The sequence below is a fragment of the Schistocerca nitens genome, chromosome 1 (assembly GCF_023898315.1).
Source record: "Schistocerca nitens isolate TAMUIC-IGC-003100 chromosome 1, iqSchNite1.1, whole genome shotgun sequence".
Lineage (NCBI taxonomy): Eukaryota > Metazoa > Arthropoda > Insecta > Orthoptera > Acrididae > Schistocerca > Schistocerca nitens.
Window position 1 is genome coordinate 202,152,164 of NC_064614.1, and position 27,609 is coordinate 202,179,772.

The window sequence follows — 27,609 nt, forward strand, 5'->3', positions numbered from 1 at the left end:
AAAAAAAAAACACTGATCGCCAGCAGTGCTCAAGCCAACACTATGAGCAATATCTGCCTTCACCAGGATCCCAGTCACTGTTGTCTGACAGCCACTTCAAAAGACACTCTGAAAATCATGGACTTCATCATAGTGGGCACTCGCTATGCATCAGCACAGAATGACATTTCAGTGTATTCTTGTGTGCACCTTCATCCTCGCATAATCACAGGAGAGTTTTTCAGTTGATTTCATGTGTGGACCTTCATCCTCAAATCTTCACCAACTGTGTTTCTCAAAGCATGTGTAACCACCACTGCCACCACCACAATACAACACTCAGCAGGATACTTTAGTTCTGCAGTGGGATTATTCATGATAAAAATTGCAGTTATTTCAAATAATGTTTGTTCACCTCAAAAATTAATTTCAAAATTAACAAAGAAGTGCTTAAAATAACTTAAATTTACAGTCATTAAATGGGAATTTTAAATTTTAATGAGATGGCTTTTATTTTTGTAGTTTTGCTGTAATATTAAGCTGTATAGATGAAAATTTTTGTGACCTGTTCACATAAAGGGTTTTCCAGTATTACTTCCTTATCAACATGTAAGCTGATAACTCTTTCACACATACGCTATCTGCTCAAAAGTATCTGGACAACTGTTAGTGGACATTAATATGTTGTGTGTCCATCCTTCAGCTTGATCGTGGCTTGAACTCTGCTGGGAATACTTTCAGTGAACTGTTTGTAGAGGAAAGGCAGCTTATTATTTCTCAGGAGCTGAAACCAGAGAAGGTAGTAATGTATGCTGGGTTTTGGAGTGAAGTCAATGCTATCTCATTTCAAAGGTGTTTCATTGGGTTCAGGTAACCACACTAGGCAAGCATATTCTGTTTCAGAAATGTTTTGTCCACAGACCATTGCTTGATAAATGTTGCCTTATGACAGGGTGCATTGTCATGCAAATAAAATGTAATTATCTTTGAATTCTCTACTGTATGCAGTACACAGTGCTGTTAAATGTGTTCGTATCCTTCAACATTCTGCATCTTTTAAAGTACCATAAGGGACCACGTCCTACCCACAAACACCGCAATGGTATAGTGTCATCTTCTCCATACTTCACTACTGGCCTATGTATGATGGCATTCACCAAACCCAAACCTTTTCATAGATTGGCACAGGGTATAGTGTGATTCATCACTTCAAATCACTCATTCCCAGTCATTAACTGTTCAGTGGCTTCGCTCTTTACACAGCCTAAAGTGTCAAGTAGTATTGACTACAGAAATGTGTGGTTTATGAGGAGCAGCATGACCATTGTAACCATTCGTTTTATTTCCCCACGCACACCAATTGTGCTAGCTGGATTGCTGGTAGCAATTTGAACTCATGGGTGTTTCCTTCTGCTGATTTCATGAGGTTTTTTAAACTGTATTCTGCGATGTAAGATCAGTAAGAGAAGCATGTCTTCTAATGAAATAGGAGAACCTGAATTTAAAAATAGGTGTCACAAAACTCTACTCCTTACGACCAAAATGGGTAACATGCCAGCGAGTGAAGGAAATATGTATTTACTGCACTAATTTGAAACTTGTTTTTTTCATAATCATTGTGGCAGGAAAGAAGTGCACAGAGATGGACTGGATGCTTTTTGCATATACGTCAATATCCACAAAATGTTGGTTGCAGGAGTGTGCAATGTGTCCTGGTGAAGTGATGAGTGTTGAAGCATTACATCTTCAGGATACTGACAGTGATGTAACCTATGCATTGTGGGAGGGAGGAGAGTTGGAGGAGACAGTAGATCCAGAGAAGTTCGTTAGAATGTAGGCATTGGGTAATGAAAGGAATAGCTCACCATCATATCTGAGGATTCGGAGACAGGTCATGGCAGGAGTAAAGTCAGCCACATCCCATTAGTTCTTCATTTTGACTTTGCTGGGAACTGATCTGTTGCTTTGCAGAATTAAATTCAAAGTTACAACTGACACACATCACAGGTATCAATACTCACATGTGTTGCTCACTTCCTTAGAACATATCACACAGTTTTGCTATTGTCAGTGATCATCTCATTCATGAATGTGTACAAGCATGCTACGTTGTCAGCGTGATAATTGATGACATGGCATCTAGAGGCCATGCATTTCCTAAACATGCGTATGTGAGTGACGGTGCAGTGCAGCATCTCATTTTAAAAACTGCTTTCAGATTTGTGAGCTTGGTCAACACTGTATTGCAGAGATTAAAACAAAAAATGGATATTTTCAGCAGAAAGTCATGCAAAAAGTGCATGTGATTGTGAAGGTCTCTGTAAACATCTTGCAACAAGATTTAATCTCCAGCATGAAGCTGTTGATGCTATGAGATGCTACTGAATTTGTTCACACCATACGAACATTAGTAACAAATATGAAACTCTTAATTCTAAATGAAAGTACATTAAGGGTATTGTGTTAGAGAGGAGGGTGGTCTGCTATGAAGCCTGTGGCAGGGATTCAATCGTTGCGTCCTGGAGTGGCACATATATTGCAAGAACAGTTCTCCACAAAATGCAGCCTCTTACTGTGTGTGAAATTCAGAGACCACAGTATACATTAGAAGTATACATCTAGTGAGCCACTTCATTTCTTGTGTGTATGACAACCAGTGGGGGGTGGGACAGATAAATGTCTCTCATGAGCTGCAAGGTATAAATGTCCCCTTTGACACCTCATGGTCCTGCTAATGCTTTCAAATGGCGATCACCAAAGATCAGTGTGCAGTTCGCATTTCCCAAGTACTGCTGTTGTTGGATCATCCTTGTCCATGTTCAAATTCAGCTCAGCTAGAAAAGTTCAATGAGAAGCAGATAAAAAAGCAAATGAACTCTTCAGCAGTGCTATGTTATTGTTACATTGTAGCACATTTTAATTCTTAGTCATGAAGTAAAGTCACGACAGAAGACTATAATAATTTGATAACATCAAAAAGAAAAATGGGTATAAATATTCTGTATTTCATTTTTGTTATGAAATGCCTTCGAACAAAATTGTGAATTGTCTTCCCATTTACTTATAATTTTGTAAAGCAATTATTTTGATTCAGAAATACCAGTTTTGCACAACATTTGCTTAAAATCAGTGATAAATTTAAATATTTAAGTGTCTGATTTTTTGAGCTTGAGAGTAGTTAGGTCCAACTAAAAAAATTTCTCACATTTTGTATGGACAAGTATTGCCCACTGTGATGGTACATTCCCTTAGTACAATGACCAACTAATGTACCATGAAATTTTTAGAGCCTTTAGGATGGGGGTTTTGAAGAAAATAATTTCTAAATAACCAAAAAAATTTCAGATTCTTTCATCTTTATGTACAAATATTTTGATAGTTTAAGAATTTCGTGCATTAATGTCATAGCTGACAGTTAGTAATCCTTCCACTTTATCATTTATCAAGACAGTTAATATCCTGTGACTTCATATTTTCAGAACATAATTTTGAAATTCACGAAAGTTACAAATTTTCATAGTTTTTTAAAAAGCTGAGAAGTGTGTATGTATTAATCATGCCTCATAGTATTGGGAACAAAGTATTTATTGAAAATTCAGCTCTGTCACTTTTGGTTGCTTTATTACAATTTTTCAATTTTCCCTTTAGTTACGACAGTTTCACAAATACTCTGATAGGTCGTTAATGTTTTAACAAATCATCAGAAAATCGAAATATTGTAGTTTTGGAGAAGTATCATGTGGAAATTCAATACATATTTTTTTCAGCAACCTTTAAAATAGTGATGTGATGCATTCACTCTTGACCACTATGATTTGAGATGAAATTGCCCCTCAGTCACCACTAGTCGACTTCGGTCAACTTTAGAAGGTTTAAGATGCCACTGATGGATTTATTACTCAGGTGACATTCTATGATTAGTCCGTTTTTGAAGTCACTGAGCATTCTTGGCCAACTGATTCTGCTGTTACTGCTTCTCTACTGAAAAAACAATACTCATTGCCTCCTTTTATACTGGTGGGTCCACTTCTGATGTCTAGTGGTCAATTCCATATTCCATAGATGTGTCTAGACACTTCTGATAGTGTGAATGTAGTTGCAAATGGTAAAAGTACCTACATAACTTTTAAAACAATTATGAATATAAATCCTTCAAACTGCATTGGAGTTCTGCTAACAACATTGATTTAAACATCTGTTTGGTCAAAATTTCATATTCCTCTGTTTTTGTGGTCAAAGGTTGTGCATTGACAGTTTTTAACCTAAAATTTATTTTGATATTTAATCTGAACACTACCACTACCCATTGACCTAGCTGTTGGTGGAGTGGCTTGTATGCCTCAGTGATGCAGATGGCTGTGCCATAGGTGTGACTACAAGTGAGGGGTATCTGTTAAGAGACCAGACAGTGTGTGGTTCCTGAAGAGGGACAGCAGCCTGTTCGGCAGCTGCAGGGCAACAGTCTGGATGTTTTGGGTCTTGTACCACAGGAGCAAGGGAGGGTATGTTGTTTGGTTGCCGGTATCCTCTTTCTACAACACAACTGCAAACGTGTATTAACAGGGTTCTTTATTTACATTAACAGTAAGTTGCTTATCTGAAGAGTGTCCAGGTCTTATGGTATAAGCTCTAACCTCACTGCTGGTGAAGTAAAAGTCCTGCTATGCGATGAGACAGACACCGAACTGGAATGAAAGTTAGTGTGCCAGTGACTCAGCAACTCTGCTTAACTGAGACTGAAACAGACTGACTGGGACTAAGCTAGTAATTGAGATTGGGCCAGACTGAGGCTGGCTGACTGAGCCATCCGTTCTGTGGAGGTTGCTTGCGAGTCTGTGGCCTCTCTCCTGATACGCAAGCTTGATTCAGTGCCTACTGTCGATCTTAGTGCTGATGACAGCTTAAACTGTTGTGTAGGGAAGATGGCAGTGACAATGGAGACAAAGGCAGGACGCTGGATGTAGAGATGAGCCAGGAGCCGTGACTGTGGAGGACGGTGTACTCCTGACTGTACCCAGCCATCTGGCTTGCGAGGCAACAGGGACATCATCCAGAAAACTGCTGCCATGGCACACATCCAGGCCTGAGGGCATGTTGTGGGGCAATGACGGTGATGGCGATGGTGGGCCCAGGTTCCTTTGGTTGGCGAATGGGGATGGTGGGGGAGGGGGGGGGGTTAAGGGCAGATTGTCCATCCACTCCTTCTGGGCTGCCCTGGTGGCGCCAGTGGGCAACTGTGAAGGCCGCATGGACCCATGAGGCCTTGATTCTGGGGTAAGAAAAGCAGCAGAATCACAGGGCAAATAACACGCACCAATTTGGTTCTGGTGGCGGCGTTGCAAACCATGGGGACCTGCAATCAAGCTCATAAAAGAGCCAATGTGTTTCTGGATCACACCTTTTTCGCAGCACCCATGGTTGCCATAAACTCTGAAATGAACAAGATCACGCGGCACAAAGCGATACTTTCGGATCATTGGGGGCACCGGATGCTGTGGTGGGTATAGCATGTATAGCAGCGTCCGATGGTGGTGGCCATGCAAAAGTTCCGCCAGTGATAGTCTGTCTCGTGGATGTGAGCGATAGGAGGCAAGAGTTGCAGTGCTTGTTGCCATGTGTGAGTGATGTGAAGCATGGCCGTCTGTTACTTAAGTGTGTATGAAATGTTTTGCTTCTCCATTGGACTGCAGTTCAAATGGAGCACTTGTTGGATGATGAATGTTATTTCAGTCACAAAACTGTTCAAAATCGTGTGAAGCGAACTGTGATCCGTTGTCCGACAAAAGTATTTCTGGCAAATCTTCTATAAAAAATATGGAGGACAACGCTTGAATGGTGCTGCATGATGTGGCAGAAGCCATAGGCACTGCAAATGAGAACTTGCTAGAAGAGTACCACTGTGAGCCAACGAGTGTTCCAAAATTGTCCTGCAAAGTCTATGTGCACTTGTTGCCATGATGATTGAGTCTTGGGCAAAGCTGAGAATGTCTGTGGTGGAGCGGATTTGTTCTCTGCGCACTTAACACTGTGATGTCATCTATTCAATGTGGGTGTCCATGCTCTGCTAAGCACAGTGCCATCATGTTAATCATTTAGTGCGAGCAATTCCCCAATGTCCTTGATGGAGCAACTGCAATACTTTGGGAATAAGGACAGGCGATTGTCCACTGTCATTTTGAACTAGAATCACACCATGCACAACTGCAAGGTTATGACAACATGCAAAATATCAGCATTCAACTGAGTTCTGGATGCTGTTCAATGAACAAGGCCAAGATGTGTGAATATAATGAAACAAAATTTTGAGATCTGTGTCTGCTTCTGCGGTCTATGCAATTTTTCTGTAGTGCAAGGGAAAAGATTCCAGCAATTAAGAGTCCTGTGCATTTTGGCAACAAGATGGGGCAGATGCATCAAGATCAGTCTGGGCCAATTGGAAGGTGAGATAGAGCATCTGCATTGCCATGCTTTGCCTTAGGTCAGTATACAATTTCATACTGATACTGCGAAAGCAACAAAGCCAATCATTGCAATTTTTGAGCAGTGCGTGTAGGAACCAGCTTTGACGGATGAAACAAGGACTGCAAAGGCTTGTGATCGGTCACTAAATAAAACTTGTGATCATACAAATAGTGATGGAATTTTGTCACACCATACCCAATAGCGAGAGCCTCTTTTTCTATTTGAGAATAATTGAACTGAGTTTGAGTGATCAATTTTGAGGCAAAAGCAATGGGTCTGTCTTGTGCACCAATTCTGTGCAAAAGCAAAGTGCCGGTTCTGTAGGAAGAAGCATCGACTTGCAAAATACTGGCTGGGCAGGGTCAAAATGCACTAAACATGTGTCACTAAGCAAAGCATTTTTGAGTTTCTGAAATGCATTTTGACACTCTTTAGGCCACACAAAAGGTACATTTTTGTGATGCAGTTGAGCCATAATCTGAGTGGCGTTTGGTATAAACCAAATGTAGTATGCCATCTTGCCTAGTGCTGACTGCAGTTCACACATTGTGAGGAACAGGCAGATCACAGATTGCAAGCAAATGAGATTGGGCGTGGTGCACACCGTGACAGTTTATCACATGACCTAAGTACTGTAGTTCAGTTTGAAAAGTCACTTTTCGAGACTACACTTAAGTCCTGCTTCTGACAACATCCAAAAAAGAACACGCGAATTGGCAATGTGTTCCTCTGGTGTACAACCTGAGACAATAGCGTCAAGGTAGTTTGAACAAAATGGCGCTTTCGCTGTTCAAGTTATATTTAAAAACTGCAGGTGCAGAAGCTCTGCCGAAGAGCAAACACAAAAAAACTTGAAGAATACTAAGTGTGTATTTACAACACTCACTTTCTGTGATTCTTCATCCAATGGAATTTGCAAGTAGGTATCACACAAATATCTGTCTTAGAAAAGTAATGTCCTGCACCAAACCTGTCCACGAATTCCTCAGGGTGAGGTAATGGATAAGTGTCCACTACTGTCTGTGGGTTGACTGTAGACTTGAAGTCAACACAAATACAAATGTGACCAGAAGGTTTAGACAACAAAACAAGACAATTTGCCCATTGACTAGCTTGAATGGGAGCGATTACACTGTTATTTTGCAGTTCTCTAAATTCACTGGGTGCTTTCTCTCTTGAAGCAATTGGAACGGGGCGGGCCTGGAAGAACTTAGGCTGTGCATTGTCTTTCAGTGTAACCTGCACTACTGAATTATTAGCTTTTCCCATTGCTTCTGAAAATCATTCAGGAGATTCTTTAAACAAGCTAGCGACATTGTCTTTAGCATCAAAAGCTGACACTGAAAGTACATTGTCTTGGATGCTAAGGCCAAACAAATCTAAACCAAAAATGTTCCCACTGTCTCTGAATTTCAACACAGTGAAATTCACTGTCCTAGTGTGATTTGTTAGTGGCGGGGAAACTATAATGTTCTGACCACTGGAATTTCCTGTCTTGTCAGCAGTGAGCTGCTTGCTAGATTTAGAAAGGCCTGGTGAGCCTAACTGTTTGTATGTGGCACGATTAAGCAAAGTTATTGAGGCACCTGCTAGTGTGAGGCGGCGGCTCAACCTTGATCATGCTTTTGTCAAAATCTGTTGTAGGTTTGGAAAACACAACGTTCACTGCATGTGCATAAGCCTGTTTTTTCTGGGAGTGGGCAAAATTGGCATTTTTGTGCTATTGCAAACAAACTGCTTAGACATAGCCTTTTTTTCCACTGTAAATCACTGTAAAAGTTGCCACAGCTACATTTAAATTTACACTTCCTGGTCATGCCTGTTAATTCTGTGTACCACTAGCAGTATGTATGTTCTAGCTTTTTCTGCAAGTGAAAAAACTGATATCTAGCTGCAACTACTTGGACTTGCTGGTCATAATATTGAGTTAATGCAGCGATTACTTGGTCATAACTGAGTTCGTTGGGAGAGGCTGTTGGGAATGGTTTTTGAATTAACCTGAACACTGGGGACCCTCGCAATTGAAAGGAAGTATTGTAACTTGACAGTACCATGAATATCGTTGTCGTCGTCGTACTGTCATTAGTAGGGCAGCAATTTGTTGGTTCTGGAACTGAAAAGCTCGTGTTAGATTCATCACCTTGGCCATCTGTGGCTGAGGTGTGGGGGCAGGGGGTGGAGGGGGCTGGGTAGTCATGGTTTATACAAATACATGATAACAAAAAACAAGCAAAGCTTTTGAAAAGAAAATTGATTAGTTCTGCAGCTCCCCTCCTGGAATACATGAAAGAACACAACAACAATTGAGCAAATAGAAATGAAGGCACCTGCAGGCTAAAACACAAGAGAAGCAAGCAAAATCTTTGGCCAAGTTGATTAACTTCAATCACTACTGAATTATCCTCATCACCACTTTTAGGCTTGTAGCATAGGAGCAAAGCACGGAAGAGGATGTTGTTTGGTGGCTGGTATCCTCTTTCTACAACACACATGCTTTAACAGGGTTCTTTATTCACATCAACAGGAAGCTACCTGTCTTAAGTGTCCATGTGTTGTGGTACAAGTACTTCAATATTAGTCCACATTAGCCTCGTGGCTGGTGAAGTAAAAGTCTCATTATATGATAAATGATAGACTCCAAACTAGAATGTGAGCTAGTGTGCCAGTGACAGCGACTGCACAAGTGCCCGAGACTGAGCTAGTAACTGAGACGGACTGACTGAGCTATCTGGTCTGCAGCAGTGGTTGATCTAAATACTTGCGGTCGAGAGGGCATCATGGCATGTTACTAGCGAGCCTCTCTTTGGCATCTATCCTGATAGGTGTATGGCCTCTCTCATGATAAGTGAGTTTGATCCAGCGCCTACTACCAATCTTCTCGCTACATCTTTGCTGACCAGTGTGCTGGTGACAGCTTACACCAGCACAGGATGATTGACTGATATGGCCTTGTAACATCAACCAAAACAGCTTTGCTGTGCTGGTATTGCAAACAGCTGAAAAAAAGGGGAAACTATAGCCATAGTTTTTCCAGAGGGCATGAAGCTCTACTATATCGATAGCTGATGGCATTCTCTAGGCTAAAATATTCTGGGGGGAAAACAGTCTCCCATTTGGATCTCCAGGTGGGACAATCAGGAGGATGTCATGAGGAGAAACAAAATTGGTGTTCAGCAGATCAGAGTGTGGAATCTTAGATCCCTTAATGAGGCAGATAGAACAGAAAATTTAAAAAGGGAAATGGTTAGGTTAGTTATAGTGGGAATCAGTTAAGTTTGGTGGCAGGAGGAACAGGACTTCTGTTGATGTGAATGCAGGGTTATAAATACAAATCAAATGGGGTTAATGCAGGAGTAGATTTAATAATGAATAAGAAACTTGGAGTTTGGGCAAGCTACTATGAACATCATAGTGAACATATTATTGTAGCCAACATTCACGGATCCCACACCCGTCACAGCAGTACAAATTTACATGCCAACTACCCTTGCAGATGATGAAAAGATTGAAGAAATATATTATGTGATACAAGAAATTATTCAGATGATTAAGGGAGCTGAAAATTTGAGTGGTGTGGGACTGGAATGTGATATTCGGAAAAGAAAGAGAAGGGAAAATAGGTGAATATGGACTGGGGCAAAGGAATGAAAGAGGAAACTGCTTGGTAACACAGAGCTTAATTGTTGCTGACACTTGGTTTAAGAATCATGAAAGGAGGATGTATACATAGGAGACCTGGACAATGGAAGCTTTCGGATTGATTCTATATTGTTAACACAAAGGTTTCAGAACCAGATTTTAAACTGGAGACATATCCAGGGGCAAATGTGGACTCTGATCACAATTTAGTGATTATGAACTGTAGATTAAAATTGAAGCAATCGGAAAAAGGCAGGAATTTAAGTAGGTTGAACCTGGATAAACTGAAAGAACCAGAGGTGGTTGTGAGTTTCAGCAGCAGCATTCGGGAGGCATTGACAAGAGCAGGGGAAAAGAATGCAGAAGAAGAATGGTTAACTTTTAGAGAGGAAATAGTGAAGGTAGCAGAGGATCAAGTAGGTAAAAAGGTAAGGTCTAATAGAAATGCGTGGGTAATGATATTAAATTCAGTCTTGAAAGGAGAAAATATAAAAATGCAGCTAATTAAGCAGGCAAAGGGGAATTCAGATGTATATAAAATGAGATTGACAGGAAGTGCAAAATGGCTAAGCAGGAATGGTTAGAGAACAAATGATCTAGAAGCATATTTCACTAAGGGAAAGATAGATAATGCCCACATGAAAATTAGAGGCCCTTAGAGAAAAGAGAAGCAACTGTATGAATATAAAGTCGGATGGAATACCAGTCCTAAGCAAAGAAGGGAAAGGTGGAAGGAGTATATAAAGGATATACACAAGAGAGAGGAAGGCAATATTACAGAACTGGAAGAGGATGTGGATGAAGATGTGATGGAAGATATGATATTGTGATAAGAATTTGACTGAAAGACCTAAGTCGAAGCAAGGCAAAAGTGGTAGATGACATGACAGAATTATTAACAGCCTTTGGAGAGCTCCCCTATGACAAAACTCTTCCATGTGGTGTGCAATGTGTGGGAGACAGGCAAAATACCCTCAGACTTCAAGAAGAATATAATAATTCCAATTAAGTAAGCAGGTGCAGACAGGTGTATTACCGAACTATCACTTTAATAAGTCATGGTTACAAAATAACATAGATTATTTACAGAAGAATGGAAAAACTGTTAGAATCTAACCTTGAGGAAGATCAATTTGGATTCTGGAGAAATGTACGAAAATGTGAGGCATTACTGACCCTACAACTTCACATAAAAGGTAGGTTATGAAAAGGCAAACCTACGTTTATAGTATTTGTAAACTAGAAAAAGCATTTGACAATGTTTACTGGATTGCTCTGTTTGAATTCTGAGGGTAGCAGGGGTAAAACTTAGGGGTAGAGAGGCTATTTATAACTTGTACAGAAACCAGATGGCAGTTACAGGAGAGGAAGGGAAATGAAAGGGAAGCAGTGGTTGAGAAGGGAGTGGGGGGGGGGGGGGGGTTGTAGCCTGTTGCCAGTTTTACTTGATCTTTATATTGAGCAAGCAGTAGAGGAAACCAAAGAATAATTTGGAGCATGAATTAAAGTTCAGGGAGAAGAAATAAAAACTTCAAAATTGTTGATGACATTGTAATTCTGCCAGAGACAGCAAAGAACTTAGAAGAGCAGTTTAATGGAATGGACTGTGTTTTGAAAGGAGAATATAAGATGAACATCAACAAAAGCAAAACTAGGATAATGGGATGTAGTCTAACTTAATCAGGTGATGCTGATTGAATTAGGAAATGACACACTTATAGTAGTTGAGTTTTAGTATTTGGGCAGCAAAATAACTGGTGACAGCTGAAACAGAGGAGATATAAAATGTAGACTAGCAATCGCAAAAAAGAGAAATTTGATGCCAAATATAGATTTAACTGTCTTGTTATTCAGATATGAAGAGGCTTGCACAGGATTAACACGGAGAGCTGCATCAAACCAGTCTTTGGGCTGAAGACCCCCAACAGCAACATTTAATGTACTCTTCATTTGGAAATACTAATTAAAAACTTCACTTCAACATTTCAGGTGCCGAATAACTTCAGTAAATTTCTCTTCTTTCCACCTCTTCCTCTCACTAGAATGCATACATTGTCCAAAATTATATATTCTTCCTGAAAGCAAATGTTTGAGAGCTGTAAATACATTTTTTTGCTTGTCTTAAGAGTTAAAAAAAGTGCATTAATATTTGTAAAAATGTTGCTTAAATAGGTAACATGAAGTGGACAATTTCTACTAAATAATCTTTCAATTTGAAACTGTGCACTAAAAACCTCATCCCTCATCTAAAAGTGAGTTATCCATTCTTGAGATAAGCATTTGCCTTCAGTATGGAAAGTAAGTGAGATGCAATTTCTGTGGTTACAGGCAGATCCCATTTCATTAGGTACAACAGATGCTTTTCCCATGTCCTCATTACTATCTTGAATAAAGGATTATAATGTTGTAATTTTTATGATGTTGATGGCATCAAGCACTTTCTTTTCCTGCTTATTCTGTGGATACGAGAACAGTTTTTGGTAATATTTTCAAACAATGGAAAATCCAAGATGGAATGTAACAGTATAACATCCTCCCATCACCACCTACCAGAGTCCCGACACAAACATCACCTATTCCATCAAAGGCTACCTGTAAAACCAGTCATGTGATCTACAAGCCAAGCTGCAACCACTGTGCTGCATTCTATATGGGCACGACAACCAACAAGTTGTCTGTCTGTATGAATGACCACTGACAAATTGTGGCCAAGAAACAAATGGACCACCCTGTTGCTGAAAAAGCTGCCAAACATGGCATCCTTCATTTGTCACTGGTTCACAGCCTGTACCACATGGATCCTTCCCACCAACACCAGGTGCGAACTTTCTCTGCAATACATCCTATGTTCCTGTGTAACCCTCCTAGCCTCAACCTTCATTAGTCACTGTCATCACGAATCCAGGCCCTTCCTTGTTCCCATTCCAGCACTACACAGCTGTCATTCCATCATCTCATCCAGTTTCTTTTACTTCACTCCTTTCCCACTACTCCCTCCGCTCTCTCCGCCTCTCTTCTGCTCTCCATCTAACCTGCAGCACTTCACTGTCCACCACCCCTACCATACTATCCCCCCTCCTCCCCGCCCCATGCCCCAGCCTCCTCATTAACCCCACCCAGTTGCCACTCCCATCATGCACTGGTGCTGCTGCTCGCAGTTTGGTTTCAGTTGCCCGAGACTGCAGTCGTGTTTGTGAGTTGTGCGTGTGTAGTCTATTATTGATGAAGGCCTTACTGGCTGAAAGTTTTATTTGTGACAGTCTTTTTATTGTGCCTATCTGCGACTCAACATCTCCACTGTTTGGTAATATTTTAATTTTCTGTGCAACATTATTAGTTATGCCTCTCACATTCTTTGTTCCACTGGTACAGCAATGCAGTTGCCTTGTGGTATTTTACTCAGTTTGAGGAAAGGATTTAGGAAATCAAGTATTACATGTTTGTGAGACTAGCATAGACCAACCTCCAGCAATGAAATGTCTTGCTGGTACCTAACAATTACAATTAACACTGAGAGACTAACTACACTTTTGTGAAGGAAACTTTCATGACTTGTGAAGAAAAGTAGGTTCATACTTTATATTGGTTGCTAAATTTCTGATGCATTGAGCTGCCATGTCATCCTAAAGGGGGATTCTATCTGTTTCTTTTGCAAACTGTTCAGCTAAAATACATTTTGCTGTCTCCGTAAGTTAAGGTTTAATATCATTTTCTGCAGCAGAGTAGACTTCACCATATTGAGTTGTCTCGTAGCTAAGTAAAAAAACCTTGATTGTGGTTTGAACCATAAACATTATTAATTTTAAATGTAAAGTCACATTTTCAAATGAAGGATTCAACTTTTTTCTGTAAGCTCACTGTGACCAGGTTCCTAGTTTTCTAGTATCTGCCTTAGGGTAAGTACTCATAGAAGTATTAACTGGCATAAATGCTGTTGAGGTACATTCATTGGTGTCATTTTCATTACTACCATAATTCTCTTTAGTTAAAGAGCTAGATATAAGGTTTGAAGTACACATTATGTTCTGCCATAGAATGCTTTAGAGGCCTACTAGTAACCTCTCCATCCTGCAACAAACTATAGTTGCAGATACATTTTAAGGTTGAATGAAATTTGAAGGGTCTCATTCACAATATTTTTAACAGCAGAATTATAAAACTCAAAGGGAACTATTAATACAGGCATTCACTTTTATGATTTCATTAAAAGGTGGATCAGGGGGAGTTTTATAGGAATTGATAGCAAATGTACAAGCACTCCTCATTTATAAATAAGGTTTACGAAGCATAATTCACCTGGTCTCTAAAAAATACACCCTTATTCAGTATCATGATTCATACCAACTGTACAAATTGGTAAGTGGTTGTGAGGGTTAGCTGTTCTATTTTTTAGAGGTGTTGATTTTTGTTTTTGAAGTTACATTATTGAGTGTTATAAAAGGGCATGTGACTTCCTCAGGACCCTTGTGTAATCTCCATGGAACCCAGAGTTCAGTGGAAAACAGTTTAAGAAACACCTCTTGATGCAGTTGCCATATACAGAATTGCTGCTGTTGCAGGATTAATTGTATTGTTGGTCTCTCTTGATGACTTTTGTCTGCACTGTGGGTCTATGACTTTAAACTCAGCAGAATGTCCTCTTCAAATAGCAAATCAGAAGGCATGTTATGGATCCAAAATCACAGGTGTAGTATTCATGTGCACTTCTGTGGAATTTGATCAAAGGGTTATTAGTAAAGTCAAAAACCATCAAATGTTATCTGTGCACTGTTTCTAGGTATACACTCCCAACCTATTAAGGGAGATGGTTTCTTTGAAGAAGGTAGCTCATAAGTCTGTTACAATGAGAAGGTAATCCATTTCAAAATGACCATGCCTTAGATAGAGGTACACTGATTTATTACACTTCCTGAAATGTGCTAGAGTGTAATCTGAAGAATAACCCCTCAGTTTAAATGTGATTGGCTTATTTTGACTGGAAGGAATGCATTTATTTATATTTTTTGTGTCAAAAGTCTCCCCTGACCTGCAGTTCTTGGTGGCTTTCCCGAAATCTACCCCTTTTCCTAGACCTCTCCAGTTCTTTTCCTTCCCCTCTCTTTCTTCCCCTTAAACCATTTTGCCTGAAGGAGGAGCCACTGGCTCTGAAAGCTTGCCTGATTACTCTTTTATGTGTGTGTTCTGCTGCTGCTTGGTGAGTAGATTTTTTACCTATCCAATTACACTATGCTGCTTAACTTTGTTAGACAAGATTTTTCTCTTTGTCCTTATCTACTGTGATTTAGAATTAGTGAAGATTGTGGGAATCAGATTATGTCTAATGTGTAATGTATTAAGTGAGCCTTGACACAGATATTCCTGAAGTATGTGCTTTTGCTGTAGATATGTTCAACAAACTATCAGATGAGATGGTCTTAATGGTGTTCCGTTGGCTACCAAAAAAGACACTTGCACTCACAGCACGTGTCTGTAAGAGATGGAAAAGGATTTCCTTAGATGAAGCATTATGGACTCGTATAGATCTTGGATCCCGCGTTTTACAGCCTGGAAGTATGGAGTATATCATGAAAAGAGGTGTCTTGATACTTCGTCTTTCACAGGCAGTTGTAAGTATTTAATATTCTTGCAGTTTCATTATTTTTTGTTCTATACTTCAGAATTACCAGAACAATAATTTGTTTGAAAATAGTAGCCTATACATTTATTACACAATAAAGCTCTTCCCATGTTAAAGAAATACGCACCAGACGTGCAAAAAATCCTCAAGTTTTCATTTATCTTTGCTACAGTTGTTTTTTTCTGTAGCTGATAAATACTATCCACTTCCTCTTCAATATTGTTGCTAACAATAGAAAAGCTCAGTGTAATGAAATGTGAAGTTAGTTCAAGATGATATGTGAGCTTGTTTTTGAATCGAGCTAGGTTTTCTGATCTGTTTTAGGTAGCATGGCAGAAAAATATGTAGGATGCTGAAAAGTTCTAAACTCTTGATACTCCTGATGGAAATGCTAAAACATATTTCTGTGCATATCAGCTGTCATTGTACATTCATTATTGTAAAGTGCTTGAACTAATTTGTCAACTTTGCAATAGCTGTTCATTATTTCGCAAGAAGTAAAGCACGGACAAACAAAGTAGTGATGAGCAGTTATGTGGTGCTTCTCCCCCCCCTCCCCCCTCGCCCCCTCCCCCCTCCCCCTCTTCTGTCATAACGACTAATAGTGAATAAATGCTTGACAGAAATACACTTTGTAAATAAGTATCTGTTAACATTTCTCTACCATACAATTCAGAGTTTGGAGAGAAGCTGCAACCTTGATCATGTGTATATAACATTTTAAAGAGACAGTATATCTGGCCAGAATGTGTTAAAGTGAAATGAAATGTTTGGTCCTCCACTCTAATAAGACATGCTGAACAATTTGTACTTAGTTGCAGAAGCGCTTGAACATTTCTCCATTACAGAGATAAGATTTTCTGTAGTCACTACAAAAATTCAGTTACTACGATCAAAATATTATTTAGAACCATTAGGCTGGAAGAACCTTCAGTATTCTTAAATGGTCTCATTAATATTTTTCCACATATCTTTACCATGGCAAATTGCCTTTTCACTTCTGCCTGTTTCTTCAGCAGACATTAGTTTGAAAATTTTCCTGTCATCCGCCTGCATGAGTGGCTGACATTGTCAAAGCTTCACCGTCCATTGCTGATGGCAGACTAGTCGAATTTGTTGCTGCAGATTAAAAGTCCCTTGCATGCCAATGTCTGATGCTTTTTCTGTTGTTGTTACTGCTGTAGTTTTCTGTGCTACCTGAAATGAACATTTGCTGCAGCATGGTAATCCAGGATCCATTCTCCTTGAGGCTTTTCTCTTGTTGTCGTGTATGGATTTCTATAGCTACTTTGAATGAGTGAGTGTGTTAGCTCCTACCTACAGCAAGAACTTCTGTGTAGAATAATTTTATTAACAATATAATGAAAAGGAAAGATACTACTCACCATATAGTGGAGATGCTGAGTCGCAGATAGGCCACGAAAGCTATGTGATGATCTTCTTGTTGTGCCTATCTGCGACTCAGCATCTCCACTATAGGCTGAGCAGCAACTTTCCTTATCATAATATTGTTACATTCCATCCTGGATTTTCCATTGTTTGGTTAATTTTGTTATGTGGTTGGTGGGACACTGTGAATGCTCTGCCACAGCTGTTTTCTCCACTTGTCCCATATGGCAGTGCCACTTCTGTTCGATAATCCTTAGTTTGGTTGATCGTATAGTCATTCCAACACAGCTTTTCCACATGTATGTGATACACAGTATATTCCATACACCAAAAGTGGCCCCATTTTGTCCTTTGCCGATTGGAGACACTCTGGTTTTTTTATAAATAGTTTTTAATCTGTCTGTGCAGTAAAAGGGTGATTCTGTGATGTTGGGAATGTACGACAGAAAGGCTGTACCTGACATGTTTCTTTGTGATTCTATGACACTTCTTATGTAGCTGGTGGAGAACCCATTGTTCCTCAGAATGTTCTCCAGGTGTTGTGTCCTGTGTATGAGCTACTGAAGCTCACATATTTGTCTTCCGCACATTACGAACATATTAATTATCCCTTTTTCTGGCTCAAGTGGTGATTAGATAGCTTGTACAGGTATTGGTTTGTGTGTATCAGTTTTTGATACATTTTGTGTTCCAGTTTTCATCATTCAACATAAGTGCATCTAGAAAGGGTGCTGTTGCTCCTTTTCTACCTCCAAAGTAAATTTTGTTGACATCAAGACTGTTCAGATGTTGCAAGAAGTCACCAAGCTGTTCCTCGCCATCACTTCACACAAGGAAGGTATCATCGACGTAGCTGTTCCACACCTTAATTTTACAGTCTCTCATCGTGAGACATGCATGAAAGAGCTATTTCATGTAGAATGGCAACTTTATGAACAGCTGTAATGTGTCTACGTGGGTAGTCCACTTAGTCAGGTGGTGGCAAACTACTTCATGGGACATTTCGAAACACAGGCATTGGACTTGAGATGTTAGAAAAGTAATTTGTGGTACAGATACATTGAAGATTCCTTCATTGTGGGGAACCATGGTGAGGAAGAGCTCGATGTGTTCCTAAGACATCTAAACAGTCTTGATTTCAACATAAAATTTACTATTGCGGTAGAAAAGGACCAACAGCTAAACTTTCTAGATGAGGGACGGTGAAAACCTGGAACACAGTGTGTACTGAAATCTCACACACACGGACTGATGCCTACATAAACTGTCATCCACTACCCGAGCCAGACAAGAGGGATGATTAATACCCCTTACTTGGTGGGGAAGGCTGGCAGACTTTAATACATTATAAAATGCCCTGCATGTGGGGACAGCCTTTGTCCTCACCCACGAGATTTGCATGCTGACTTTTTGTCAGGGCACTGATTACCATGATGTCGAGCGCCCCGTCAATCATCATCATAATATTCATTAGGGATGATTAATATGCTCGTAAATCTCAAAATATAAATGTGGGAGCCACAATACCTTATATGTGAGATGCGACACCTGAAAAGCGTTCTGAAGAGCAATGGGCTCTCCATTAGTTATGTAACAAGTGTCATGGAATCACTCAGCAATGACACATTGGAAGAAGAAATGTTGCATACCAACTGCCTGCCATACAGTCCCAGAGATAGAGATTCAGCAGTCTATCGCATAAACAAGGCATAAAGATAATGTCAGAGATGATCAAAGAGGTCTCAGATTTGCAAAGGACAAAAGGGACCCACTTGCAATGTTGGGAGTATACTGCATACTAGGTACATGTGGTAAAGTCTGTTGGAATGACTGGACGATCAATCAACACCAGGATCACTGAACATAAACAGCGCTGCTGGTTGGGACAAGTGAAGTCAGTTGTGGCAGAGTATGTACTTTGTAAGGCTGACCACATAATAAAATTTGCCAACATTGAAGTTCTTGCCATGAAGAACAGCTACCACACCCATTTTTTCAGGGATGCTATAGAAATCTACAAAAATAATAGCTTCAACAAGAGGAAATCCTCAAGGTGAACTGAGCTTGGATTGCTGTGCTGAAGTGAACAACCATTGCAGGTATCAAAGGAAGAACCACAGTGGTAACAACCATGTAAAATCCATAAGCTTTACTGCAGTCCACCACTATCAGCAGACAGTGAAACTTACATTGCCAGCCACTCATGCTGATGAAATGTCAGAATAATCGTCAAACATTGCCCACAGAATCCAAGACAGAAACCAAAGGCAATGTGTCAAGAAGTGGCTATGAAAACTTAACAATTTTGCATTTTTGCCTTGTTTTTAAAAGTGAAAACTCAAGTTGATATGGATGAAGTGTCTTTGGATGTGGAAAGTCTGTTTCTTTCTACCAGATACTAATTGTGACTACATTTCAGTTTATAAAATAAACATACTCAGTAGTGAAACTAGAATAGTTTGCAAGTTTTTCTACTGTGCCCCCTCACAATTTCTAAAAAATCCATTGCTGTTGACATAAATTGATAAAGATAATACTACTTAAGTTTTTGCCAAAAATTTAATTACTGTTTTTGTATCTGCAGAAGCTTATTTTTTTCCTTTTTCTTTTTCAGATTCCTGACCCAGTTTTCCTATCCAGCAGTCCGCTGACAGAAGAATGCAGACTACAATATTTAGACCTTAGTATGGCTAGTGTTTCTGAAAAAGGTAAAGCCAGCTTGTGGTTGTGTGGATGTTACATTTGGTGACTTTTTGAACTGTTTGTATGGTAAATATTTTTGATAGCTGCTGAACTTGCTGCAATATTTTATTGCTTATAGTGAGAAATGCACTAAATCCTTTATCTATGCAATGTAAGGTGTTTTGTGTAGATGGTTTGTATAATGTCAAGTGGCACTGAAACTTCATGCAAGCCATTGAGAGCTTGGAGAGTTTATGTACTTTGAGTTACTTGGTTTCCTGTGTTTTATTGAAACATAAAATCTTGTAAGAGTAGACCCCTGCAGATATAAAAGTGATTGTCATACATTATTTGTGGGATAAAAAAGTTAGCCATCATCCAAACTGCATTATTGTGTACCATCTATTGTGTCTAAAGTTGAATGCAGTTCTTTAGTTTTTGTGCATAAGTGTATTAATGTGCCCTAAACATTTCACCTTACCAAAATTAACTTTTGTTCCTAGAATTTTATCCCTAATAACTTCAGAATTATGAATTCCAGCCAACATTGCCAACTTTTGTTAATTTTACAAATGTTATAAAAGTGTTTTTGTCGCTCCAACTTGCCATTGCTGTTCAGTTTAACTTTCTCCCTTCATGTATTTTTTAGTAGGCCTAACAATGCGATTTGGACTCAGTTTACTTATCAAACATTGACGTATCCTGCATACCAGGTGGAACAGTTTTACAGTTGATTCTCCCAAGGGTCTAAATAGTTCAGAGTGAATATCTACTCTAGGTATCTTGTTTTAACACTTTGTTTGTGCGTCTCATACAGTTATTCACTTGGCGCTGGCAGCGCTAATTTGGATTACTTGGCTTGTCGCCAGCCGTTCTTGACATTGAGGGATTATAAATTGTTAAGTTTTACTAATCTCGTAGTTAGTTCTCATAAGTTCTCAACCCTGTTCCCCCACTTTCATGAAATTTCAATGATTCACATACACAAATAAGTACAAAACTTGGTTCATATATTTGCATTGTCTTTGGTACTTAGTATTTCTCTTTTATATGATATGCAACAAAACAGTCTCCAAGAGGTAATGCAACTCCACAAGACTTGCACTGTAAGTTTGTTGTTCTCTGTTTTGTTTTTGGAACATGTATGGCAGTGTCTTCGATTTAGTTTCGGAAATAGGGAGGCCTATTAGTTGGTGTTGCTTTATGTGACCAGAAAGTCTGTCAACTGGATCATGATGAGACGTATGCGATGCAGTGGCAACCTCCAAGTTATACTCTGTGCATTCATCGTAAATAATAGTATCATGTCTTTCGTCTGCCACGATGAAAGTGCACAAATACTTACAAAAACAAAAAAAACTTGTTGATGTATGTAACTTATTGTTACCTAAACAAAACATCAACAGAATGCAAACAGCCACAGTTTGTTGGTGGTGATTTGTGCAGACAGCTTGTTGGTTGTCATGCCCATGTAGTATTCAGCATAGTGGTTGCAGTTTAACTCGTAGATCACAGAACTGGTTTCACAGGTAGCTCTGCCTTTTATGGGATAGGTAATGCTTGTGACAGGACTTGAATAGGTGGTGGGAGGAGGGTGTGAGGGACAGGTCTTGCATGTCGACCTGTTAAAGGGATATGAACCATGAGGTTAGGAGTTGGGAGCAGAGGTTGTGTAGGCAGGGACATTGATATTGTGAAGGTTCAGTGGATGGTGGATTACCAAAGTGGGAAGGGTGGGAAGGATAATGGGTAGGACAATCCTCATTTCAGGGCATGTTGAGAATTAGTCGAAACCCTGGCAGAGAATGTGATTAAATTGCTCCATTCCTGGGTGGTGCCAAGTCATGAGGGAAATACTGATCTGCGGCCAGATGGTGGCACTTCGGGAGGTGGTGGGTGACTGGAAAGATAAGGCACGGGAGATCTGTTTTCGTACTGGGCTGGGAAGGTAATTACATTCGGTGAAGGCTTCAGTATATTTAAAGAGGGACTGCTCACCACTACATATGCAACAGCCCTGAGTGACTAGGCTGTATGGAAGGGACTTCTTGGTATAGAAGGCTGGTAGCTGACAATGTGGTGGTATTGCTGGTGGTTGGTCTGTTTGACATGTACGGGTGTACTGACGTGTAGCAATCTTCGAGGTGGTCAGTCTGTAGTTCAAGCATGGAAGTACGAGCAGTCAACATTGCACTTGGAAATGTTTCCCAGTGTAAAACCTGATTTCCGAATCTCTCAGGGTGCCTGGGCCCCTTCCTCGTATTCAACTTTATTTCATAATTCTTAAAGTATTTGCAGCATGGTTAATTTTTTTCTGTGAAAAATTCTACCGGCTGGCTGCTTCCCTTCTTTTTTCTAGTAGTTCATGTTTTCTCTTCTTTGCCCCATTAGCAAATTACAATCACAATTAAATTTTTTTTCTTTATATTCTGATTAATTTCTTTTATCACATCATACATCTTTTCTTTGTCTTCATCTGCTGAATTAGTATGCGTGTACTGTTTGTACATTCTTCATGCTAAGGCTGTTGGGAAGCCTGTGCTTATGCTGCTGTGGGGAGCAGAGTAGTGTTAGAGGGATGGCACCAACCAAGTGTATATGCAGGAGGGGACAGGGGAAGGCAGCTGCCCCTTCTTAACAAAAAATTATAATCTTCGTAAACAAAACATGTGTCCTGCTCTGTCACACAGGCGATTGTATCAGTTCCATCCAAGTTTGACTAAATATAGAACAAAAAATAGATTTTCAGTAGTAACAAGTGTATGCAAATAATTCACTCAGAAATGTGAAACCTAATTCGTTGTTCAATGTTATTTTCCATCTACCTGAAGAGTAGATGACTCTGGGTTCTGAAAACAGTGTAGCATTTCTGTTTTGGAAGGTACATGTGCTTGTGCTGTGCTGTGGGGTGATCGATATGGTTGACCATGAACTCACTTCATACTCTGCAGTCGCAGGCAGTTCAGGTACATTTGCTGCTCCCAATTGACCAGTTTCAACAGTATTAACCTGAAAACAGATAAGAAATGGGGGGGGGGGGGGGGGAGTGAAGGGAGACAATTCATATGACGAATCTATAAAATATACAATCTTCCACTACCTTCTTGAACTTGCTATAATATTATCATGTTACATTACACGAAGTCACTTCATGTAGTGTAGCATGATAATTTTATAGCAAATTCCAGAAGGTACATGGAATACTGTACATATCCGTCGTATGTAATCTCTCTCAACCCCCCTCCATTACACCTTTGTTTTCCCCTTAGAATAGACGATGGCAGCATAAGACTGTTGAAACTAGTCATCTTGTAGCAATAAGTATGTGCACTGTGATCTCACACATGTGGTGTGTTCATTTTCAGTTTCTCCTTTGTAGTGTAGTTCTTCCCCTGTTCTGTACCAGCAATTGTTAAGATCTACAAAAAGTATTATTATAGGTTGTATTCACATATATCTGATGTTACCTGGGTTACAGCTAAATAATTGTTAAAATCTCATATCTATAATCTTTGTGTTGTAAGTTTGTGAAGTATTTGGAAGGTCCCTGAAGTCGTGCAAATAAAAATGTAAATGAGGCATGATAGCCATAACATAAAAATGAGTTATGTCATTCTGGCTGCTCAGTGCCATCTTCTGTTGTGCACGAGGATTACTATTTTTCCAGTGTAGCTGAACTGCACCACTCGCTTTGGAAAATGCACGACTGTCAGTCTCAGCACAAATCTTTCTTCATTGAGCTGTACTCCCTACTGTGGTCATAAAATGATCCATTCAGTGGGGATTTACTAATTGTTGTTGTGGCATGTAAAAGATATTGGAACTTTTCCCCTCGCCTACAAAAAAGTTAATCTAAGCTAAATTATCTGCTTTACTCAAAGGACTCATTATGGGAGTAGTATGGTGGGGTGTATACGACCCGGGAAATCTGGGAAAAACCTGGGAATTTTTTCATCCAGGATAAAACCGGGGAAAACCCGGGAATTTTTTGTAATTCTGGGAATTTTTCATTGTTTTAGCTTTCAGTTAAATTTTTGTAATTTTGACTGGTAAGAATTGGTTCTCTATCAAAGAATGTTACTGTATCCTGCTACTGGAGAATGATACTGCAGCAATAAAATATAAGAGAGGAAAAAAATAAAACTTTAGTGGCAAAGGAAATGCGCAATTTACAACAAAAAACACTGTGCACGCACAAGCGTTTGCAAATAGCCAAAATACGTCAAAGGCTGTAGGGCGAAGATTATGTAATTCTTAGCAACAATAAACTGCTTGCTGTGAGCATGGCATCACAACTGTTCACATTAGGTTCGTTTGACCACTGCCAGTGGGCTGATGCGCATGCGTAGTTGACTTGCGTATGGGCAGTACCTTCTCCCGCTTCCTGCTACTTGAAGCATGGCTGTTAGCTGTATGGGCAGTAGCAGCAAACAGCCAGATGCAAATAAGAGAAATTTTTCCCGTGCGCCCTAGCTGCCAGATTTGTGCATGCGCAGAGTTGTCTGAGTTGTAGTGGGGAGGGGGTTAGTCTCCACGTGACCCGTATTTGCGTTAAGTGACGTTTAGTGATTTCGCTGCTTCTCTTGGCTTACAGCTCCCACGTCAAATGAAAACAAAATGGATTTCTGTGACTGGGAGCTATCAAATGAATTAAAATACATTCACATAATTACAGAGGGGAAAAATATATTATGTTTTCTGATTTAATTTTATTTCCAAGTTACTAGCAGTCAAGCATTAATCGCCTTGCAGAACAGTAAAGTTATTTTTGCAAGTTTGCTAAAGAAATTTGGCTTTATTAATCTTTCCACTGAGGCAACATTTTATTTGAAATAGTGTTTCATTCCACAGTATTGGCTAGTTCCAACTGTTCGCTGAATTTCAAGTGCACATTATCTTCTGCCATGTATGGCATTATGCCATAATAAAGAACCAAAAATGAGATCGTAGAGTATCAGATGGGACCTGCTTCATTGTGAACCTGGAAACAACCAATGTGCACTTCAAGCCGAATTATGCCTTTTAGTATGGTTTACGAAATTACGATGCTCTTGGGAGTATCCTCTGATGCCCTGTTTCTATTATGGTGTAATGTAAGCTCTCTTAGTGCTTTATACATACAGACATGCGGGCTTCCTACACCACTGCAGCTGCACACGCGCAGTAATGCCTGTTTCTGGAACTATCTGGCAACTGGTAAATCGAACCTATTTCTAACAGTCTCCGGATAGTATTGCAAACAGTGGTTCGAAAAGCGTTAATTTCAAAGTAAATTTCATTTTACGCAAGATGAATTATGGTACGTGTGAGAGTGCGATGAATTTCTAAATGACAGAGCGTTTAAAACTGAACACTTTGAGGACCAGCCACTTACAAGAATTTCGAGCCCAGACATTTGTCATAATTTTAAATTTACTGGCACATTTGTTTGATGTATCTTAATAAGTTTTACAGTTCTGAGGGAAAATCTACGGAAAACCTACTGTCACTTAGCATGGAAAAAGTGTATTTTCGCCCGGGAAAAAGCATATTTTTCAAATGGTATATCCGGGAATAATCCGGGAGTAATCAGGGAAATTTTTTCCCCTGTCCCCATGTACATCCTGTATGACAATACTGTTCTTTAATTTGAATGTATGAGCACTTAATTAAGGATTGAAGGAATGGTTAAAAAAATACAGCTGTCTTGTGGAGAATGGTTGCGTGGTTAAGTACTGATACTGTTATTACATGAATGGTGTGTTGGTATCTTACCTCGCTGAAAAGAATATGACCAAGTATTGTTCCCAAACAAGTTCTTTAATTACTAAATTGAGGTAGAGGGGTCTGCCTTTTTGCTGTAGCCAATCTGAGGGCTGAGGGACGGTTATGATGCAGGATAGCAGACCAGTGAAGGCCCAGAGAGACCCGGCTACCAAAATTAACACTGTATTTTACTCGTACATTTGTGCTACATCAGTGTCTGGTAGCCTCCACTCCACCTGGGGAGAACCTGGTGGCCAGCGAGATGACAGCCAGCTTCGACAGCTGGCTGCACATCTGCCTGCAGCTTTGCTTATGTCTGTGCTTGGTGTGTGATGCATGAGCCCATTGCACAGCTCATAGTGCACAAAGGCTGTTGACAAACTTACTGTGGTGAATGACAGTGTCCCAGCGGCTGTTGGTGTGCAGTACACACACCACAATAGTGTGCTACCCCTGTGGGCAAGAGTCCAGGTTGCTGATGGAGTGTGCCTGGAGTGTCCCACTGTACCCTGGCACTAACCAGGGAACCGCATCTGCACGCCATCACCGATATTATTCAAATTTGTGGTATATGCACGTGATTGACGTGGGAATTGAGGATGACAAAGCGTTAAGAAAAAATAACATGTCTGACATGAGTCAAGCGGGTCAGGAGCTCCAATGCAGCGGTTGACGCAGCAGAAAGTGTATAGAATGTTAATTGTAGGGTTATGGGATAACTGCCGTTTTTTATTTTCGATTTTTTATGTTTCTCACTGTGCAAATTAACCAAAATAGTGCTCAGTATATTATATTTATTATTATTTTCATAATAGACACAAAAAGGAAAGAAACAGGAAAATTTAGATTTCAAATAAATTTTTCAAGAAAGGTTATATTTAAAGTGTCCACGATTACTCTAAAAATAACGTTCCAAGAGGTGCTTGCAATTAATACTTACAGTTATAAAAGTGGTGTTTGTAACGTTAAAGATGTTACAAACACCACTTTTATAACTATAAGTTAAAGATGTCGAGAAAATTACTGCTTGTCCCCTTTTTTTAGGATCAATATCACCACAGTGTGTATAAATTTACAATTGTAAAATAATGTGTGTCTGATTTTACATATGGAGCTCTCATGTATGCCTTAACATCCCTTCCTGGAAATTTATTTGCAATCCATATTTTTCCCTTGTATTTCCTTTTCATGCCTTTTATGACAAAATGTATAAATACCATATACTGAGCATTACTAAGGTTTATTTGTGGTGTAAGTAACATGAAAATAAAAATAAGGGGGTCCATATATGAACTGAAGCCCACAGCACTTGTGTTACCATTCTGCACTCTTTCCACAGCTGCCCCAAGCACTGCCTGGAAGTACACTATCACAAATGGCTCCTTCATTGCGCGACCAGTGCCAAAAATGCTGTTTTTTCTAAACACATGGCTGTCTAGAGCTTCCACTTGCCACATTCATTCCTGGTCAAGCCCTGCCTACACCATAAATTTGGGTGAGATTGATGATGACCAGTAGGCATGGTCCTCTTGTAAGTTCGAAAGTTGCATTTAGAGCAGGAAGGTGGTACTGCAGTGGAGATCCAAACACGTGACAGCTGCTTGCGGCTCCATGTGGTCTCCTCGTCTGGTGTAATCCCCATGTCCTGGTAGAATTGCTGGTCTACAAATGAAACTGCTGCAAAAATGACAGCAGTGCACCTGTTACGCCAATGTTCCACTTCTAGTCATGTTCTTGGCAACACCACTGGAACCTGTTGATGGAGAAATTCCCTTGCCTATATTGCAAAAAACGTGCATTACCACTGCACTGGCATATTTCACCAAGCGAGCTTGGTCTGTCCTGCTATAATCAAACGGCTTTGTTGCTGTAACTGAAATTCTCCACCACAAACTCACAGGTTTCCCCATGAAGCGGTAGTGGCACTATACTGCTATCATATTTTTTTGGATTAATTAGCACCTATCCAAACAACCTTTTTTAGCAGACTTTACATAGTTATTTGATACATAAGGAATTTCTTGTGAGCTGCGTAGCTAGTAGGTAACAGATTTTATGCAGTAATAATCACTTCATTACACTAAAAAATCTCTAAA

The 27,609-nt window shown here is 39.8% G+C and overlaps 1 protein-coding gene across 1 annotated transcript in view; it reads left to right on the forward strand.

Moving 5' to 3' along the window:
- LOC126245728 (S-phase kinase-associated protein 2) overlaps positions 1 to 27,609 on the forward strand; it is a 133,528-nt gene that overhangs the window by 40,296 nt on the left and 65,623 nt on the right. The window contains exons 4-5 of the mRNA XM_049948339.1: positions 15,463 to 15,686; positions 19,701 to 19,794. Coding sequence (XP_049804296.1) covers positions 15,463 to 15,686; positions 19,701 to 19,794 — 318 coding nt within the window. The remainder of the gene's footprint in view (positions 1 to 15,462; positions 15,687 to 19,700; positions 19,795 to 27,609) is intronic.